Source organism: Nicotiana attenuata, unplaced genomic scaffold (genome assembly GCF_001879085.1).
Source record: "Nicotiana attenuata strain UT unplaced genomic scaffold, NIATTr2, whole genome shotgun sequence".
NCBI lineage: Eukaryota > Viridiplantae > Streptophyta > Magnoliopsida > Solanales > Solanaceae > Nicotiana > Nicotiana attenuata.
Window position 1 is genome coordinate 8,128 of NW_017672660.1, and position 21,086 is coordinate 29,213.

At 36.5% G+C, this 21,086-nt stretch overlaps 2 protein-coding genes across 18 annotated transcripts in view; one reads left to right on the plus strand and one right to left on the minus strand.

The window, feature by feature from the left end:
- The first annotated feature begins 849 nt into the window (after nt 1-849).
- LOC109214009 (dephospho-CoA kinase) lies at nt 850-11,266 on the plus strand. Of its 16 annotated transcripts, none has more exons than XM_019377862.1 (6): nt 852-1,265; nt 5,328-5,481; nt 6,710-6,794; nt 8,098-8,579; nt 8,856-9,001; nt 10,532-11,266. In XM_019377862.1, the coding sequence occupies exons 4-6, from the start codon at nt 8,472-8,474 to the stop codon at nt 10,965-10,967; spliced, it is 690 nt and encodes a 229-aa protein (XP_019233407.1). In that variant the 5' UTR covers nt 852-1,265; nt 5,328-5,481; nt 6,710-6,794; nt 8,098-8,471; the 3' UTR covers nt 10,968-11,266. The 16 variants fall into 16 exon arrangements, with proteins under 16 accessions (XP_019233421.1, XP_019233407.1, XP_019233413.1 ...); XM_019377868.1 differs by having other exon boundaries at nt 8,299-8,579; XM_019377872.1 differs by having other exon boundaries at nt 8,376-8,579.
- A 2,349-nt stretch (nt 11,267-13,615) lies between these two features.
- Nucleotides 13,616-21,086, minus strand: part of LOC109214013 (auxin response factor 17) — a 10,708-nt gene continuing 3,237 nt past the window's right edge. Inside the window, exons 2-4 of one of the 2 annotated variants that reach the window (XR_002066100.1) lie at nt 14,827-15,588; nt 14,210-14,259; nt 13,616-13,853 (exon numbers count right to left, since the gene is read on the minus strand). Coding sequence is in view for 1 of the 2 variants with exons in the window: in XM_019377879.1 (XP_019233424.1) it covers nt 14,872-15,588 (717 nt within the window). In the remaining variant the exon portion in view is untranslated. The remainder of the gene's footprint in view (nt 13,854-14,209; nt 14,260-14,826; nt 15,589-21,086) is intronic. The other variant, XM_019377879.1, reaches the window with a different exon arrangement.

The following is a 21,086-nucleotide window of genomic DNA, read 5'->3' on the forward strand; positions in this document are numbered from 1 at the left end:
CATAGAATATAGCGGGATACATTGAAATACAATGAGAAAAAAAGACAGTGAATATAATGAAATACATGGAATACAACGAGATACATTGAATTACAATGAAAAAAAAGACAATGAATACAATGAAATACATGAAAATACATTGAAATATATTAACAGAAAATTAAGTTGCTCAGCCCCAAACTCCATCGTCTCTGTTCAAGAACAAACCCTAATTTCCGGCGAATCCGCCGTTCACCGGAAGCCGATAGTGAGAAACCAACTGGATTAAAAAGAGCTAAGGATTTTGAAAGAATCAAAATAGGGCATTCATGAATCGAAGCACCAGGAGAATCGAAGCACCAGGCACCAGCCATCTCAAAAGGCATATTGCCTTGGGTATTTGCCCGGTGAATCGAAGCAACCAGGAGAAGAATCAAACCAGGAGAATACATTCATGACATATGAAACAATACTGCAGAATCCCAAAATATGCCATTATTGGATTTCAAGCTATCCATAGATTGATAAACTGGAACTCCGTGATACTCAAGCAAAGATTGTTTCCCTTCTGCTATCGGAATTTTTAATGGGATGGGGGAAGAGAATGTGATGTATCAAAGTAGAGAGAGAAAGGAAAAAGTATAACCGATTAGCGTATTTAGTGGCTTAGGGCTAGGAAGTAATCAAAATTAAATATTTTGCTATAAACCTTAAAGGTATCTATAGAATATAATTTTTTTAAATGGTATTTATTTAAAACAAATAAGGTTTGCTATAGGAGGTAAAAATTTCTTTTTTAATTTAATAATAGCTCAATTATCAATCTTCCCCAAAAATCAATTAAAGCCCAAAACCCATCTTCCCCAAATTCCAGCCCCATAGCCCACCAAGTAAAATCCTATTCTAATCTCACCAAACTCATGATCCTCTTCCCCAAATTCCCGTCAACCCCATACCTGAACACACATATTCCCATCTTTCAATTATTTGAGTCATTTACTGTATTTGGCTTTTCTCTCTTTCCCTTTTTTTTTTTTCAAAAAAATTATCCTATTCATTTCTCACTAATTATCATAGACAATCTCTTCCCTAATTACTCAAATCAGAAAGTATTTCTCCTCTTAAGGAACGAATTTTAGCAGAAGATTTGGGTACGAATCTCTTTGGAGAATCAGTCTATGTTCAAGATGTCACCATATAGTTAGGAATTTCGAATTTCTAGCGAGTTCCACTCTCTCTATTATCAAGTTTGATTTGATATAATTTTTTCAGAGAATCTCAATCTTGTAAGTTTCTTTCCTTCTTGACATGATTTCTTGCTCTAATTATATAGCGGTCGAATTTGACATATACTTTTTATATATAGAAAGAATCACTTTTTCCCGAAGTTGTGGCCTCCGATTTCTGCTAATTGATTCTGTCAAGCACTGATTTTAGCCTTAATTTCTGTCCTTTTAACTTAGAGCGTTGATAAATTTTTTTAGCTACAAGTACTACTATTGTTAAGGCAATGAGGGGGGCTTTTTTTTTTTTTTTTGTTTTTTTTTATCACTGCTTTGACCTCTGCTTCACTGCTACTACAGTTTTTTTTTTTTCGCTACTTCTATGCTTTGCCGGCCATAAGCCAAGGCAAAGCTTGGTTTTTTTTTTAGTTAGTTCGATACAATCTGGATGTATCGAGTTCGAGTATTTGTTTCTCATTATTGATGTTCGAATTTTCGCACGTATTACTGCATAGTTTGGAGAGTATCTGGCTTATTTGTTGCTGTTGAAGTTACTGGATTTCTAATCTTCTTATTATATTGTTATTCCGCTCTCCAACTCGTTAGTTCCTGAACGACGCATCTTAATTTATTTATGTGTTAATTGTATGGTAGAATAGACTAGTTTTTTTGTCCTCTCCTCTCTTAAATTTTCATCTCTTTTATTCTATTTGCGCGCTTTATTTGCACTTGGACATGCTGAATGTTGTGCGACATTCCATTTCGAGCATGCCAAGTTAATAACCAGGTACATCACTTAACCCCTATGTGTTGTGCCCCTCGTATGGATCCCTGATTCGCTGTACATTAGAAGTCACCTCTTAGGTCTAACTATATGAATTTGAATTGACATCACATCTTGCCATATGCTCGAATGAAATAGTGTGAACATGTCGATCACCTAATAACCTTGTCTAGACCTAAAGAAGTTAGCTCGGTGTCTAATGCTTGAGATTTCAATGCTTAAGAATGAACTCCAGGATTTTCTTGCTTGAAAGTCATGACTTGTATTTGCCTATTTTCTCACTGTTAGATACCATGCTATTAGGATTTTAATCATTTAGATATCATGACTTTTTACTTAATAGAACCTATTTGCTGTTGAATACGACAAGCTGGGATGTTTGAATTCAATTCAATCACTTCAATATCATGTTTTTTAGGACCTACGCCATTCATTCATGCTTCTGTGAAGTTTCTATTGTTGTTTTTCTCCTTGACTTGGTTTAACTTGGACATATTCACCTATAGATTATGTGTTTAGAAGATAATGATTTAACTAATAATAGCAAAATTGTTTCTTTGGAAAATAGTCCAAGTTGTCTGCTTTCTTTGTGCGTTTGTTGCTTCTGTTCGGTTGCAGGGGCCTAGACTTGATAGTTTGGCCAAAGTTCAACTCTTCAGACCTGAGTTTGGAGTAACAGGGGGATTAGGAAAGCTCATAAGAGTCTATGAGGAGTCTGCCAAAGTTTGAAGTTCAGTTAATTTCCTAGGCTCTAGTTATAAGCCCTATTCAGATAGCATGTAATAACTGAATGTAATTGTGAAACGGGGTTACTTGGGATAAAGGATATTTCATGCTTGTGTGCTATGTGATTACCTGCTTTTATTTGCTTTCGTTTCTTCTTGAAAACCTCTTAACACGTTAAATTGGATAGCTTTTGCATTTGAGCTTTCTGTGGTGTCTTGGTCCTCAGTAACATTTTTTTACTAGTATGTTGCGCTCACTTTAAAAGATAAAGACCTGTCATTTGTCTTTGACCAAAGCTTCTAAGCCTTCACATTTTTCTGTTCCTTTTAATTAATTCAGAACAACTTTTAATTTAGCCCAATGTCCGCTTCATATTTTGACTTCTTTAGATCTAATCACTTCTTTATGCGTATGCTTATATCATGAGTCTTATTCAAGAAGACTTATCATAATTTAGAGTACACTTGACCATTTTTACTACATTAACTATTGCTTAATTAATTCGGAGGTCAATATGAGCCCTTACTTGCCTTATGTGTTATTTGTTTAAGTCCCAATGTGCTACGCTAATAAGAATGGAAATAGAAACTTGAGATTTATTTGAAGTCTAGAACCATCCCTTTAGAATAGTGTCCAAAGCCTCCTGGACTATAGGAAAGGATGGGTGGTAGTTTTGAATTAAGACGCGATTTAGAATCAACTAGTACGCTTTAGGTAACAACTCAAAGATAGTAATGGAGGTAGCGGACATGATACACCAATTGCCCGAATAGCCATTGCACTTTTGGCTATAAAAGTCTCAGCAGGCTTTGCACGGGAGTTGATCCATTAGGCTTAAAAATTTAGGTCCCCCTTTTATGTAATTAATTAGGCTTTCTACGATTTACAATTCTTACATTTTTTTATTTATTTACTAGTTTTAATTAATTGCTTTTAAATTGGTGTATATACTTGACCATTTAGGATTAATTCACAACTTAGCAATCTACATCCTAGTTTAATTCAATAATTCCACATAGTGTAAATTCGGCCGGGAACCACAGTTGTGGACCTCGAAGAGTGCCTAACACCTTCTCTTTGAGGTAATTTGAGCCCTTACCCGATCTTTGGTGACGCAACTAGTCAAACAGAGTTATTTATAAATAGGTGCCCTAACGCACCTTAAAAATTGTTAGGTGGCGACTCTTCTCTCTTTAATACCCCATTTAATAGAGTTGTCACATGTCGAAGTCCGCTTTCGCGAGAAAACGGGGCGCGACACTCATCATCACCCTCATCAGGGAAGGGTGTGTCATCTCCAGACTCATCGGCATTGTTGTCATAATCACTATCATTTTCCCGACTTTGCGCATCTGCCAAATCTCGAATTAATACGTCGTCTACGGGCAACTGTGTGAGGTCAGGAACATCAAGTTGCTCGTTTTCACTGCACAAAAAGAACAAAATGATAAGCTACTCAAATTGATAAATACTTTACATATAGCTATATCACTTCACTTACAAGTCGTACTGTGTTGACATTCCATGATGGACATTTTCTTGTTCGTGATGACTCCCGGATGGACCATCGTGATCCAACACGCCAGAACTACGTCTACGTGTATTCCAACTAGGAGTGAGGTAATAACTTGTAAAATTCATATCCGGACGGTACCCCCTGTGGAAAATATGAGTGATAATAAAAATCCAATTCAACATAAAATAAACATCGCTAAAGCGTAGAAAAATTGGAGTTTATCAGTCGTCTTGTGGATTATGTAAAGTCGGAAAATTATTTCCTCGCTGCTCAATCGCCGGTGATGATAAGTTTAAATCAAGGCAAACTCTTTCATCAGGAATCTGTCCGGCAACCTCATTATTGGAACGTCTTCAACCTTGACGTACATTTCCAACAATTTTATTACAATAAATTCTCTGTATTCATCCGGAATCCGCAAAAAATCTCTAAGAGTTTCATCATCTTCGATGTTAAACTCAGAATAATAGCAAACCCCTGCGGAGTCACAGAATGCGGAAATCTACCAGTTACTTTAAGGTTCACCGAACGTTTCCTCACAATCATTCTTTTACATATCAATGATACCAATTTATCATACTCCATTGTAAGCGGCAATTTAACATGACACTGTGGAGATAAAGTATACCTCACAGAGTTATTCTCCATTACAACCTCACCCCCCAATATGATGAAACCCTTATTTTTGGCTCTTAAGACATTATAAAAAAATGCTTGATAACAAGAAGAAAAGTATGAACGGAAGTTAGAATATTTTTTGAATGGATTTTCTTAAAATCCTAACGCCTTTAAATAAGGCAAGTCCTAGCTCGGGGGGCAGAATTTTATTATGTAAAACGCGGTATAATACCGCGCTTTATATATTTGAATTATTGTTATGTCAATTAACCGCAGAACACTTATTGGTGGGCCTAAAAAGAAGTAAAACGCGGTATAATATCGCGCTATATATAAAACATGGTATTATAGTGCGCTTTACTTTAACGGCTAAAATTCCGTTAAAGTAAAACGCGGCATAATACCGCGTTTTATATAGAAAAGTTACTTTTTTTTTTTACACTATAGAAACGTGTTTTGAGTCCAAAAAGTTGGCATTTAGGTTTCGGACTCGAAAGAGAAAGGGGTCAAATATGAAAAGGATTCGTTCAAAAATAAGCAAGGTGGACGCCACTTCTCCTGCTCCGCCATTAGTAGATTCTCCTCTCTTAGGCAGCAAACTTTTATGCGTACTCCTCTCCACTGAAATCGAAGTTGTAAGTTCCCTCTAAGATTCCTTCTCTCTCATGGAAAGGAAATTGAACGAATTCCTATTTATGTTGCCATTTCTTAATCGAGTTTCTTTTGATTTCTACTTAAATATGTTCTCCTTTGTGAAGACGATTTAATATGGAATGTGTTTTTCCATAAGTAAATTTACTCTTCCTTTTTCCAAATTAATTGTCTTACTTTTATTGTAAACTGGCCCAAATGCTTCATTCACAATTCAATACTTGTTTCAGTGTTTTGGTTTTTGGAAATAGGGAATAACTTTTTTTTTTTTAGAAACTAATTCTGTGTTTACACCTCTGAAATATTTTAATCTTTTCTTAATTTAGTCGTGTCTAGGCAAAATGAAATTTCACATATATTGAAAAAGATAAAATTATATGCAATTCTTATCTGCTTTTCATGTGATAATGGGTCTGAAGTTGTTGGGTATATTGATTTTCCTTTTGACGAATCCTAATAATTGTTTTGAGAACTGATAAGAAGGAGAAAAAGATATTATGGCCTTAAAAATGGAATTTTTCATATTGCGATATCAGCCCTTCGAAAGCAATTTTTACTATTAAGTAATTTACTGAATATTTTGCTTTCTTATCATACACAAGTATTATCTATCAGTATTATTAATTACTTAGATTTGTAGATTATATCAGAGTCCAATAGTCATGGTGGTGTTGATGGTAATGGTGGAGGAGGGGGAGAACTGCTAGTGGTGGAAGAAGAAGTGGGAGAGGGAGAGGGAGGGTAAAATGGGTTGGGCCAGTGAGGTGCCATGCCACGTGGTATCCACCTCACCAAGATGTCAGTGCTACGTGGGATTGGGTGTCCACCTTGGACCCCTCTAATGGAGGAGGGGTATATTTGAGCCGCTAGTATAACATCGGGGATATTTTTGAACGGATAGTATAATGGACTAATGGAGGGTAAACTTAATCCATTTCGCAAAGTAGATGGGTAAATTTGACCCTTTTCCCTTTGGGGAAAGATATGAGTCAATAAGTTGGTTGAAAAAAAATGTATTAGGAAATGAGTGGCTTGAGTTGGGCAAGTATTTTACTGGATTCCGTTTGACGGTATTTGTTAGCTTGGACTAAAAGTGCACCTATTTTGCAAAGTTAGAGGGTTAATAGTGCTTCAAGTTAAAGAATAAGGACTATTTTTTTCATTTAAAGCCTAAAATTGAGGAATTCTTTGGCTTTTTTTCTCTATAAACAGCAGCATTTGTGAAAATCCCCGGGACAGAGGTGGGTATAATTTCGCATAGCCGCCTGCCGATATTCATGTATTACAGTTAGTGAAGGTATGGATTCATTGATCATTTCCATCTTCTTCTGTTTTAGTCAGCCTTTTAACAAATATTTGCTTATAGTGTTTTGGAGATTTCGTTGTGTTTATGGTTTTTACAGTACGAATTAGTTCAATACTTTAAACAAAAGTGTTGACTGATCCCCATGTGGATCTATGGGTGGATAAACTAGGGGTCCTAATTAACAAATTTGATCCTAAACCTTTGACCTGTTACTTTTTTCAATCTCTACCAATTTTATCATCCTGTTTATTCATAAAGATTAAGCATTTTATTCTGTATCAAACATTTGAAAACTGTGACATTTCCCCACGTATTCTAGAACAAGTTCTGATTTACTCATTTAAATTTGTTTGTTCTTCTTAATTATGATATAATAGTGGTTTTAGCTTCTTTCTCTTAGAAAACTGTAATGATGTAAAGGTTTAGCTTGATTGTTTTTTTTTTCTTTGAAATGTGTTACCAATAGGGTTCAACCCCTTGCCACCAAAGAGGAAAGTTCCACCTTTTGCCACTGGCACCTTAGCATCTTTTTATGTTTAGCTTGATTATTTTTTTGTTGAATATGCTGTCTTTGACATGTTATTTCGGAAATCATCCAACAGTTGCCATGGAATATGTTTTTTCTTGAAAAATATTTATCAAAGGAGAATATGCTTTTCTTGAAAAGTGAAAACCATCTAGGAGCTTACTTGTATTTCTGTTCACTTTCAATGTTATCGAAGGCGCGCTTAAGCCCTGAAGTGAGGCTCAAAACATGTTGAGCGCTTCACTTTGCTTAGGGCGCTTCAGTGTTGTCATCCGTGGCGAAGCCAGGAAATTCAATAAGGGTGTTCAAAGTCTATTTTTAATCAATAACAAGTAATATTTTACCTTATACATAGTATAATTTTTCGGCGAAGGGTGTCCGGTTGACCACCCTTGGACCAACATAGCTTCGCCCCTGGTTGTCATCAAGGCTCTAAGGCATACTTTTCCTTGCTAATGAGCGTAATCTGGAAGAGGCAATACTAAACAATTGATATTTCATTTTGTCGTATATTTTCTTCAATTCTTTGTCCATATATTTGGTATTCATGCTTAAAAATATTAGTCTTGGACTACACATACATATTTGTAGTTCTTCTCCATTTGCCCCTTTCTTCGTTAAAGCCCACACTTTATTTGCGCTTAAAGCCCCAACAGACTTTAGAGCTTTTTTGCGCTTTTCGCCTTTGATAACACCGTTCACTTTTATGTTTTTGAGTTTCTTAGCTTATTTCATATGTAAACTAACAAAATTTCTCCACTGATGCAGTGAGCTTGCATGGATGATTTCATTGATTAAGTGGTACAATATTACTTCTCTAAGAACATTAACTACTTAGCTGATTGAACTCTTTCTTTATGTTTGTGTGCTTTCCACCAATTTGGATTACAGGTCCATTTTTTTAATCTTGAAAATGTTTTTACCTTTGCTGATGGGACATGTGGTGTTTACAATGCTTGAAAATTTTAGCATGCAGTAGAAATTATGTACTTAATGTTCTTGGCAATGAACCTGCAACTTTTGTCAAATTCCAATTTGAAATCAAGAAGCTAGGTGGTCAATGGAATCGTGAGCAGCAGAGGAAGTAACTGAGATCAGCATCAGAGTTGTTCTTCATTTCCTGATTTGTTCTCGAAGTAAGAATGAGGATAGTCGGATTGACCGGAGGAATTGCTTCAGGGAAGAGTTCTGTCTCCAATCTTTTCAAAGCTCATGGTATTCCTGTTGTCGATGCTGATATTGTAGCTCGTGTAACTACTTTTTCCTCTTGATTTATCTGTTCTTTTACTAGGTTTATTTAGTACATCAAATATAAAGAGTCTCAAAATATTATGTTTAATTAACTGTTGAATTTGGGCTCTACCTTCACAAGTAGGGGTAAGGTCTGCGTACACAATCATCTTCCGACCCCACTTTTAGGATTACACTGGGTTTGTTATTGTTAACAGTTGAATTTCGGCATACCACTAAATTTTGTGTAAATTTTTGGATAAAGCTCTTTACTGACAAAATATTAAATTATGTAGAACGTTTTGAAGAAAGGAACTGGTGGTTGGAAAAAAGTTGTGTCTGCATTTGGTGAGGACATCTTACTGGACAATGGAGAAGTTGATCGTGCAAAGTTAGGTCAAATAGTATTCTCTGATCCAGGAAAGCGTCAGCTTCTTAATAGGTAAAGTTTGTTATGAAAATGATCCACGCATGATTAGTTCTGTATTCAGTATTTCAATAGGATACCATAGTCAATCCAAAAGAAGTGGAAAGTAGTACTTCCCCCTATTTTTCTTATTTTCATCAGAGTAACATTAATAAAAAAGGATTCAGGGCCATTCCTTTAAAACAATCAAAACTTACGAAGAAAGGCTATGCATCTGAAAAACTTCTTCCTATAGCTGATTCTGGTTTGCTATGCTGTGATGAATTTGGAGTTTCCTTGAGAACTTAGTTTCTCTTTCCACACTAACGAGACATTTTTTTCTGCACCTGGATCTTGAGATTCCTCATCAACCAATTTTGGGAGTGACATTAAGGATGAACTTGGAGAAATAGAAACTACAAGTAAACACTAGATTATTAAACTTTTGTCTTTCAGAATATTAAACTAAATGTTTCTAACAGCTGTTATCAATGACATTTATTTGACTTTGGTCAGTAAAAAGTAATCATCTTTTTTGGATTGGCGGATTTAGTAGCTATTTGAAAAATGAAGGCCAATAAATCCCTCGTGGTTGAAGCTATTTCCATTCATAAAGGTGAAGATAATTGCAAGATTGCAAGTTGTGCTAAAAGAACGACATTTGCTGTAAGAAAGGATAGTTTATTATCTGCACTCAATCTTGAGGAGAATGCACTCTGCAGAAATGCCATTAACTACCAAAAAAAAACCTCTTCTCACCATGGTCATGGAGTTTGGAAGCACATCAGCTCTATGGAACAGGTTTCAACCTCTTGCTAGCTTTCAAGTAGGGGATGGAGTAAGATAAGCTTCTGGAAATACATAAGGCTAGATTATTCTCCTAAAAGCAATTCCCTCAACTCTTTAACATCTCCTCCAGTCCCAAGGCAGTAATTGCAGACATTAAATCTTACTAGGGATGGAAATAACTATTAGGTGTGGACTTGGAGGGTGCTTCTTCTTCTAGAGCTCCTCAACAGTTGTATCACCTTTCAACCAGACAGGCAGACACCGTGCTTTGGAAGGGATCGTCCACTTGTCTCTTCTATGTAAAGTCTAGCTGCAGCACTTTGACCAAACCCCCTTCATCCTTCTAATTGTGGCCTTGGAAGAAGATCTGGAGAAATAAAGCTCCCTATAAAGTAGAATGCTTTACATGGCTGGTAGCAAAGGAGGCCTACCTTCTCATTGTGCCGTTTTCAGAATTTTACAGTGTCAGCACCAATTTCGACTTTGTTGAGTACACTATAGCTTGCGAGGTCAATCCAATGGCAATGTAGCAATAGTTTTCAATTCTGCTGAAGTTGACACTCAAAAAGATCTTGGCTTCTTGAGATACAAGATAGGAGCAGCAAAATGTACTTCAATGACAAAATATGTTAAGCTACTAATTTATTTCTTTTTTTTCTTCTGAATAATACTTTTGCCTAATTTTTTCAGATTGCCCAAGAGTTGAATTGGCACAACATCACATAAAAGATTTTTATTCCAATGTAAGGTTTTGAACTCGGAATTGTGTTTGCACAGGTTGCTAGCACCATTTATCTCACGTGGTATTTTAATGGAAGTTTTGAAGCTATGGATGAAGGGTTGCTCCATTATTGTTCTTGATGTTCCTCTTTTGTTTGAGGCCAAGATGGATAAGTGGACTAAACCCATTGTTGTCGTTTGGGTCGATCCTGAGACGCAGCTGCAGCGGCTCATGACGAGAGATGGATCGACGGAGGAGGAGGCCAAGAGCAGAATAAATGCACAGATGTCACTGGATCTTAAGAGATCAAAGGCAGATATTGTGATTGATAACACTGGCACACTTGAGGCTTTGCATGAAGAATTCCAGAAAGTGTTAATTCAGATTACAAAGCCCTTGACCTGGACCGAGTTGATGCTCTCAAGAAAGGGAGCTTTTTTGGCGTTGTTCTCCATTTTTGTCGGTGTTGCTATTTGCCAGAAAAGTTCATGAAGGTAATATCTCACATAATTTGATCCAACACTATGCATGCATCTCTGGATGGCAGAAGACTTACTCCTTAATCGAGTACTACTGTGTATGTACTATTTGTTTAAAAAAGCTGTATGTACTTCCAACATGAGCGTTTGTGCTTTATTAGATACTCGTTCAAGATGTTAAAGTGAAGTACGATAATTTGATTATACATTTGGACTGATTCATTAAAAGCAGGGATTATGATACATTTTGGAATTTCGTTGGAGCATCTGGATCTGATGCGTATTGAAATAAACCCCCAGATACGGTTGGCACATGTTCATGTTCTTCAAACAAGATATAGCATTCTGAGTAGTCAAATTTACTGAATCTGGCAGTGTGAGGAGACCTGTAGTTTGCAGAATTTTCAAGGAAGAAATGAGGGGCGTAGTTTCCATAGTTTTAATTCTAGGTTTTTCCTGCTTTCCTGCTAAGATAAAAAGCAGAACTTGCGTAACTCCTTGAGTTGTCTACCTTTAAGTTATAACTAATTTGGGAACTTATGTTTCTGTGTTACTGATAATTTGAATAATCCTGAAATTAGTGCGCAGCAAAAGCACAGTCAGAACGGAATGAGTTTTATATTGTCAAGTCTGTGATATTCCTACCATGTCTGTTGTCCCTGCGTCCTTTGATGGCATCACTACTTGTACTTATTCTGGTCTAAGTGATACCTATTCTGGAGGTTACTGTGTTCTTTTTTTTTTTGAACGATGCCTTGTTTCAACTTTCACGGCTGAGGTAGTCTGACAAATTGTGGCAGATATCTCTAATTTCTAAAGCTATAGCTATTTGTGATATGATCTAGTTAATTGGCTATAGATAATATGATATGATCTAGTTAATTAAGAACCAAATGGGTTTTAGATTTTGTAAATTCTATTATGATCATAGCCGATCGATGTACACAATATATTCATTTCTAGACAAGCTCAGGCATTTGCACAAGAACTTGGCATTTTATTAATTAAACTCTACCTACTATGCATAAGAAAATGGATGAGTCCAGCTACCAACAAAATCATCATTGATTTAATCAAGAAGGTATAGAGTATATACAGCCCACTAAGTTCACTTCTACCTTATGTGAAAATAGCACGGTCTAGCCAGTTTTTGGACTGGTCATTCAAAAATAGCCAGCGTTTACTAAGTCAGTGAAAAATAGCCACTATTTTGCTGCAACAGAGACCGGTCCAGCATAATATACTGGAGTTCGGTGCACCTGTGTATGAACTTCCAGCAAATTATGCTGGAACTCCAACACACGAAAAGTTCTAGCATAATATACTGGAGATTCGAGCACTTGTGTATCAACTTCCAGCATATTATACTGGACCGGTATACTTTGCTGGAACTCCAGTATATTATGCTGGAGTTCTAGTGTGCTTATGCTGGAACTCCAGCATAATTATCCTGGAACTCCATTATAATATGCTGGAGTTCAAGTATACTTATGCTGGAACTCCAGCATAATATACTGGTGTATTTTTCGGGTTTTGAACAGTGTTTTCGCTCAGATTTATCTTTACATAAAAAGTGGCTAAACTTTTTGATTACTTTTGAAACTGGGCTATTTTTGAACGACCACTTGTAAATCTGGCTATTTTTGAATTTCTTCCCATCATTTGGGCATTATATGCTAAAATTTTAGGTAGCTTAGACAAATGGTTACTAGCATCTTTTATTTTTCCAATTTGGATGAATCAGGAAAAGAGAAAGATGAAAGAGAATTCCGACTCCATCAGACAAGATACCATATCATTTGTCAAGGCTAATGCAACTTTAGTTTGGTGCTCTTGCCTTTAACGGAAAAGCTTAGGACAGCTAAGAGTATGTCTCTGCTTTCACAAGGTTTACCGCAAATGCAGTTTATCTCTGCCTGAGTTGGAATTAGTACACATTTTATGTTTTATTTATTTTGACTATGGAACTCTTTGGCAGTTGGCACTATACACCAAGGGAAAAATAAGGAGAAACAAAGTTTAGGTCAAGGTTCATGACTCATGAGGCATACCGATCCGATCCATTGGTTGTAGGAGATTTTGCTACCACTGAATTATAGTCGATGCATCATGATTAGGACTATAATATCTGTAACATATATTTATTTTAAGCCACACTACAGGAGGGACTTGGTTTTAGTGACAATAACATCCTAAAATGCATAATACATTTTGTTATAATTGACTGACTTATATCACGTAGAAGTTGTGGTCCTCAGAACAATATTCTAGACATATTCAATAAGTAAAACAAATCAGTAGAGAAAGAGAGATGCAAAAAGGTAAACACAACCCTTTATTTCAAGGGAAAAATTTAGAAACTGACTAGCCAATTTACAATAATAAATAACGCTGAGGGAGAATAAAATTATTTTCAGAGTGGAAGCAGCAGTGACAAATTTTTCCTTTTGAGTAGACAATTTGAAAGTTCCAAGGGGAACTTTTTTTGGTAATTAAGTTCAAAGGGGATTTATAAGTGCATTTTCAAAGTAAAAAAGGCATGTATCACTAGTGAAATTTGAAAATGGTAAAACGTATTCAAACCTGGAAAATTAACCAAAAGACGAAAATATTGGGATAGCATGCGAAATTTGTTAAAACTCCATCAAAAAGCATCTACCATCCACAGAAAATTCTAACTTTGCATCTAAAAGGCTAACTGGACATTAGGTTATTTTTCAAGACACGTATTAACAGGAACATATAGAATACAATCTCATGCACTGGCATCACTATCAAGCAAACACATATTTACTTGACATCTAACATATAAGACAAGCGTGCACTAGTTCTGAATCTCCAAGGGAAAGAAAAAATCCACAATGGAACCACTGCTGGAATCCGCTCCTTCCTTGGATACCTGCAAAGAATTACAAGAGATTAAAGAAAGGCTACTGCAAGCACAACGTTATGAAGAATCACCAAGCTGAAATTAAGTCCATAATCAAACTGTAATCGAAAACTTTAACCAAGGGAAGACAGACACGACCCAAGCTCCAAAATATCCAATTTTTTGTTAAATCGTTAGTAAGATAGCAATTAAAACTACTGAAAGTGTTGCCTAACGTGAAATCACGACAAATTCAAAACCTACTAGTTCATGACACACAGCAGAGATTGAATATAAGTAACTTTTTTGCTGCACCAGGACACAAACCAAGCTACAACACGAGAGCATTTCAAACTCCAAAATCTTAATTTCATGAAGTTACTTACACTCCTCTGAGCAGTAACCAGAATATCCCAAACTGCTGATTATGCCGACCCTTCAAGAGCAAAAAATGGAAATTCTCTTTAGTTCTAATCATTAAGACAAGAATGATAGTAAGTGTAGCAACCAGTGATCCATTTCCACTGGCCTACCAGGTCGTCTCAGTTAAGAGTAATTTAAACATTAAGATTAGTACTTGAAAATCTCACTTCATCAGATTTAAAATAAAAAGAACAAGAAATTACCGTTATAACAGAACACTATCTCAATTTCATGAGTTTCTTAAAACCCTCTTAGCAATAACCTTAATATCCCAAACATCGAATCATGCCCACCGTCCAAAAGTGAAAAATGGGAGTTCCCTTAATTTCTTAACACAAGAATAATAGGTAATTGTAGCAACTGGTGATCCATTTCCACCGGTTATCAGGCGGGCTAGAAAAGAAATTTTGAAGGATCACTCTTAATATTAGTACTCGAAAATCTCATATCTTCAGATATAAATAAAATGAACCAGAAATGAATATTTGATATATAGTAGAAAGTGTAAAGATATCAATCTGCAAGTTCTAGTAGCTCTTTCTGTTCTGTCAAGGCATAGTCCAGTCAAGTAGTACTTTACCTGTACAGCTTTCCTGATTGATGGTAATTACGGATCATAGCTATCTCATAAGGAACATGCTTCGACAGCAGAGGCTCTTTGGTGTTGGACATCAATACTGTCAAACAGCTCGATATAAGGTTTACTCAGAGAAATGTTAGACTTGACTGCACCATCTATCTCTTTAAACACTTCAATGCTATCATTTTCAGAGCAGCCGAAACCATCAAAACCTCCTTCAACAGGTTCAACATGGATGACCTTACCAAATAGCTGGAAAGAATTGATACGAACTTTTGTCAAGGAGCTGGAACCCGGTTTTGTAACCAGCTCATTGTCCCAAAAATGTACACTGCTCTGACTATCCGGAGAGAAGTTGTCTGAATATGAACTGCCAATGTTCAGCTTTGTGGATACACTCTCAAGCTTCGGCTTGAATTCTTCATCTAAGCTATTGTCAGTGCCCAACCCAAAGTTGTTATTGCTTTTAACATTGGATAAACTTGATACACAAATTTGATTTTGCCTGGCTCCCTGCATGCCTGCAGGAAAAGATGTATAATTGCCCAATGATGGGCTACAAAGTCCAATCAAAGGATTACTTAGCCCTGTCATAGGGAAGAAGAATTTTTCCTCTCCATCAGGTAACAACCCATTTGGCAGTTTTATCTTCTTTGATGGAGGAAATCCGGAATGAAGCTGCGGGGTTGGAAGAATACACTCAACTTGCCAAGGATTCACCCTCTTAGCATACTGAAGAACTTCTGGTTCATCCCAAGTGATCTGCAATGGAAATCATAAGAATATCAGACTGACCTGAAAATGAGGCTTGGAAGCAAACCATAGCCAACGAGAAAATAATAGCTCTATTAATTACATAAAGAGAGAAGCCAAATGGGCAATGCTTCTGGACTTGGCAACTTATAGTAGTTGAGTCATACCAGTTCACAATGACTGGTGAGGTTGCTCCAATGCCAACAGCACTTCCAACCAAGAGGTTGGGAGTTCAAGCCAAGCAAGAGATTAAAGTGGGAAATGGCCACAGTTGATTTCTAGGCAGAACGGGGATGGGGGAGGGTGGGGGTGTAGACTTACCATATTAAAAAGATAGTTATCCTAGTTCTTAATTATTAGGGAAATCCATAAAAGGACGCACTGCAAATTTGGAACTACACTTCTGAATATGAGATCCATAGACTGGGGGCTGATTAGAGCAAAAAGAACCTCAGTAAATGTAGAGATAAAAGGCAAAGATTAGCTTGAATGATATTGTGATAGCATAATAGGCTCTATTAATTGTGCAATTAAAGAGCCTAGTACATGCACTACTTACCCTTAAGACAACTCAGAACTTATTAAAAACAATTGTGACGCACTAATAAGTGAGAGATGTAAGCACCACCTAATGTGAGAACAGAACCCACACCATCTGCTGACTTTTACTTTAAATGCTAATAGCAAGAGTTTCTTTTTCCTTTCTTTCTCATCTTTCTATTCTTGTTGTTACCCAACTCCCAACTTTTTCTTTATTCTCTTCTTCTTCTCCTCTCCTCTGGCATCCTCATTCCCTCAAACACTACCAAGCTCCCATTTGAACTTTATCGTAATTCGTAGCCTTGAATATGGACTGAACATTGTCCTAACTTCTCTCTTTCTTTCGATTGCGAGGACACTCATATTGGTTTAAGACTCATTAAAATTTACAGTTCAAAGGGCAAAATCTGAAGAAAAAAAAATCCTGAATATCAGTTTACCATTGGCTCCGCGGCCAAGTAAGAAAAGAAAAGGCAAATAATTGTAGAAGTACAATCATAGTGCTGAAAAGACATATGGCAAGCATGTAGTATCATAAGAGGTTACTGCTCAATAACTATACCCCTCATCATTGTTCCATCAATGACAAATCAATTATCAATGTATTATCATCATTCCTTTATTTTTCCTCCAAGATATTAATTATAATTCTTTTGCCTTTCCATAACAGATATGGACCTTCCATAGATATAATACTTCTATGCTCAATGTCCTTTGCATTAATAAGATGTTAAAATCAGTATGGTAAGCAAAGATATTAAGATTTTCTCTCCAGCTACCAATCTAGTTGCAATTAGCTGAAATTCTCTTATTTAATATCATATACATATTCCGCATGCATAAAAATGAATCATTTCCCTCAGATTTACAGTTCTTCGTCATCAGAATTAATAGATATTAGATTGTTTTTCGTAAGCATCTTCTCACATTTTCCTCTACCATTCTAAGTTATGAGATCCACTAGAAACACAATTAGGTCTTCCAGGTTTTAAAAGTATTGCCCTTAATACTTTGTTGTAAAATTAATTGGGAAGAAAAAGAGCTTGCGCAAGATGAACTGCTGGTGAGGACTGGGTAGTGGGAAAGAGACATGAAAAACTGTGGCAGCTATAAACCTTTCAAAAAGTGGGACGTCATAGTGGCAGGAAGCACATAAAGAGAGAAGAATAATAGAGAAGGTCGGGTGAGGATTCATGTAAGCAAAGAGGAAGAAAAAAAAAATGAATATCATGTGACAGAAAACCAACAAAAGAATATTTTGTAAATTGATAGCAAACCAAATGGATAGGGAGCTTGGAGGAGTAAAAAGCCTCAGGAAGCAGTTTGGTGGGCGAAGCATGAGTATGAGGTATAAACAGTTAGAGAACGAACAGCGCACTTTATCCCCAAAAAAGTTTGATGACAGGGAAAACGCATTAGAGCAGTGCTGTCAACCGACCAAGTGGGGAACAGATACAGAAATTATCTTGATGAAGCAAATACAGAAATTATTAACAAAACAGGACAAAAGTCAGTGGTGCAAAACCAACCTATAAATATCATTTACTTAAGATTTGATGTTTCAATTGAAGAATTTAGAGCATTAATCAAAGATTGTGTGCATTTTCAGATTTTATGTGATCTGGAGAAAGTTTTGAATGGAACAAGAAATAACAAGCCAAAAATAAGCCAAAAGAAGAAACCGGAAGAATCCAACTGTTGCTGTGATCACAGGGCATGCGTTGGATCACGGTATATAGGGAAATGGTCAAATTTGGAAAAAGCAACATTGCTGATCACAGGCCTTTAACCGTGATCGCAGCACAAAGAGACTTAGTCTAAATCGGGAATACGCCTATTGCTGCAATCACAGCCTATGGCCCGTGATTGCAGCACTAAAGTGGACGGAGGGGTACTTTTGGTGGAATTTTGTAGGTCATTAACAATCATATAAATACTCATCTTAGGGGAAAGCTATCTTTGGATATAGCTGGGACTCAGAGCTTGGGAGAAAAATTCAAGTGTGTTGTGTTAGTATCCTACATCGGTGGTGGATGTGGTAATTTGTCTTCTTATATGACCTTGGGCAATCCGCCCCTCATGAGCTAGCATTTGGGGGTTGAATTGGACCCAAGATCCTTTTCTTATCATGGTATCAGAGCCAGCCCCATCTCTATACTTGGTTTACCCGATATTGGGCCTCATATTGTGTTGTCACGCTCTAGTTTCCAAGTCTGGATGTGAGGGGGGTTAGTATCTCACATCAGCGGTGGATGTGACAATTAGTCTTCTTATATGGTCTTTGAGCAATCCTCACCTAATGAGCTAACTTTTAGGGTTGAGTTAGGCGCAAGATCTGTTTTTTTATCATCCTGCCCCTTGGATTGAATATGGCGCAATGCTTAGAGTTTTTCTAATCTTTCTTTCTCTCTATCTATCGTATCATAGTTGTTATTCTCATATTTGGAAGATGTGTATGGATTGGAAGATGGGTTGATATATTGACTCCACAACTAGTGTATAGCAAACAAACTTCTTGTTTACTTTACATTTTAATTTAATTCTTACCTAGTGTATTTGGGTTAATAGTTATTTGATTAATCTTGCATTGTATGGATTCTTTGAGTGAATCAATTCTTGAAACCTCATTTACTTTGGTCTGAAATCGGAAGAGAAAAATTTTAAATTGGGTCTAGATTAATCAACAAGGCTATAATTATTCACAGGATTAATATAATCTAAACTACTTTGATTGGCACAACGGAAAAGACCCTTCACTATGTAGCATAATTGGATGAACTTAATGCTTCTTGGTTGAACTCGGGAGAGTTAACTAGGATACACCCGTTAATCATTGGAGATATTAATGGGTAATTAAAAATCTAATTATAGAGAATTCAAGGCTAATGAGATTGACTCAAGCATAATTGGTGAGAGATTAGGTAATAAATTGAATTACACTTAATGTGAGCTTGCAATCCTAAATTCTAAATCCCTTGCTCTCCCAAATCTTGTGAACGTCGTTGATCATTTTAGTTGCTTTTCTAGATAGTTTACGTTTACCTTAGGTAGTAACTCCAATCTTTTATTTAGCATAAAGTTGATAACTCCACTAGCAATCCGATTCTCCCTAGTATTGCTCCATGTGAGATTTCACGCCGACTCACATTGAGTATTACAGTTGGAAGACCAGTATTGTCAAAGGCTCATTTAAGGCGCGCTTAAGCCCTAAAGCTCAGAAAAGCTCAAGGAGGGCGCTTCGCCTCTCTTTAGTTGCGCTTCAGTGTAAAGCAAGGCACTAAGGCGTGCACTTCATTGCCCATGAGTTCTCTCTTGAATCGAGTGGCACTAAACAACTATAATTAGAAATAAGTGTATTAGCTGCTAAAGGAAACATTATGAATGAATTTATTACTTTGTTCTTGAATTACATATAATTTTTATTTAGTTCCTTCATTGCGCCTTTTTTAACTAAAGCCCACACTTTAAGTGCGCTTTACGCTTAAAGCCCAAATAGACGTAGAGCGCTTTTTAGAGCTTTTCGCCTTTGACAACACTGTGTATGACCACTTACACTATTAGAGAGTGTTCCAAAGAGAGAACACTAACACCGGGGTGGATAATGTCAACAAAACTGGGTTCAGGAATGGCCAGAAGAAGCACAAGGGCTAATTAAGGTAAAATATACGTGCCCCCATGCAGGAAGGGGTTAATTATATCTTCTAATGTTCAACAACTGCGAAAGACCAAAACTATGTGATTGAAAAAATCCTCCTTATGTTTTCATTCCTATCCAGCCAAAACAATGTCCATTACATATCACAAAAGTAGGTTACAAGTTCGCTGGAGGACCAATTGTAATCACAATGACATCAAGGGAACTTTGATGAGACTGCCTAAATAGAATTATTAATCAATCTAGTCGTTGATGATATATGTATATTTCCTATTGGCTTTTTATGTTCTAACCTAAGGACCTTTATGAGCTATCTAATTGAAGGACAAGGAAAATTCCAGGATAAAATGTGGGATTTTTTCGGGGCATTTGGTTGAAATAAGGAATAACAATATAAAATAATCAAATAAAAATACCGTTCTCCAGAGTCTCCCAAAGTCCTTTAAGAAAGCCATGTTTAAAATTGGAAAAATGGAAAAATAACAGATTATCCAAATTCATCTAAAGTAAAACCAAATTCACGTTTTATATTACACCTTGCATGTCCCCTTTTAATCCAATGAACCAAACATCTAAAAAATGTATATATCCATTAAATAGTCCCGCAATTATTTCCTGTATTATAATCCCCACATTATAATGCAAAAAATAAAATGTTTGCAAATCACACGACACCTTTGAGTTCTGCAAGATCAGACCCTCAAGACTTTCCTTTAATTTAACTCCATTAACAAACACTTCTTTGATAAAGACCCAACGAAAAGACACTTCAAGGTGGAGTGTAGCATATTTTCTTTCTCTCACATTCATCCAGCTATTAGCAGTCTTAGGTTAGCATGAGTGCAGTTTTCTCGAGAAGCGCTTGGGCTTCACCCTCTGGATCATGCAACTTTGCTCCCAATTAGCTACACGGACCTCCTCATAAGGGCTTTTTGGTTTTAACTATTTAGAGCTAGATTAGGAAGTCAGCGCCTTCTCCCTTCCTAGACTTGGAGGGTTTATGAAGGAGCTTCATTATGGTGGGACTCTTCTCGACAAATTTTTTGATCTTGTTTGCAATATAATTCCATCCCAAGTCGTTCTCTAGATAATGATTGAAGTTCTTCTGCCACAATTCAAACACATCAGCCATTGGTGTTAAATTTCTTTAAGACAAAGCTGGAGTGAACCTGATCTCTTCTATCTTCCGCAAATATTCTTTGTACCTTCTGAACCTAATCGTAGAATCTTGCATACCCCCAATATGTTATGCCGATCAATGGTGATTTTGTTTCTCTTTCTTTTTTTTTTTTTCTTTTGGGGGGGGGGGGGG

Bases quoted from the DNA above. Each gene is read 5' to 3' on its own strand.
- LOC109214009 (XM_019377862.1), top strand. From the start codon at position 8,472: ATGAGGATAGTCGGATTGACCGGAGGAATTGCTTCAGGGAAGAGTTCT. The intron at 8,580-8,855 runs GTAACTACTTTT...TAAATTATGTAG, and splicing joins ATGCTGATATTGTAGCTCGT to AACGTTTTGAAGAAAGGAAC. The intron at 9,002-10,531 runs GTAAAGTTTGTT...GTGTTTGCACAG, and splicing joins AAGCGTCAGCTTCTTAATAG to GTTGCTAGCACCATTTATCT.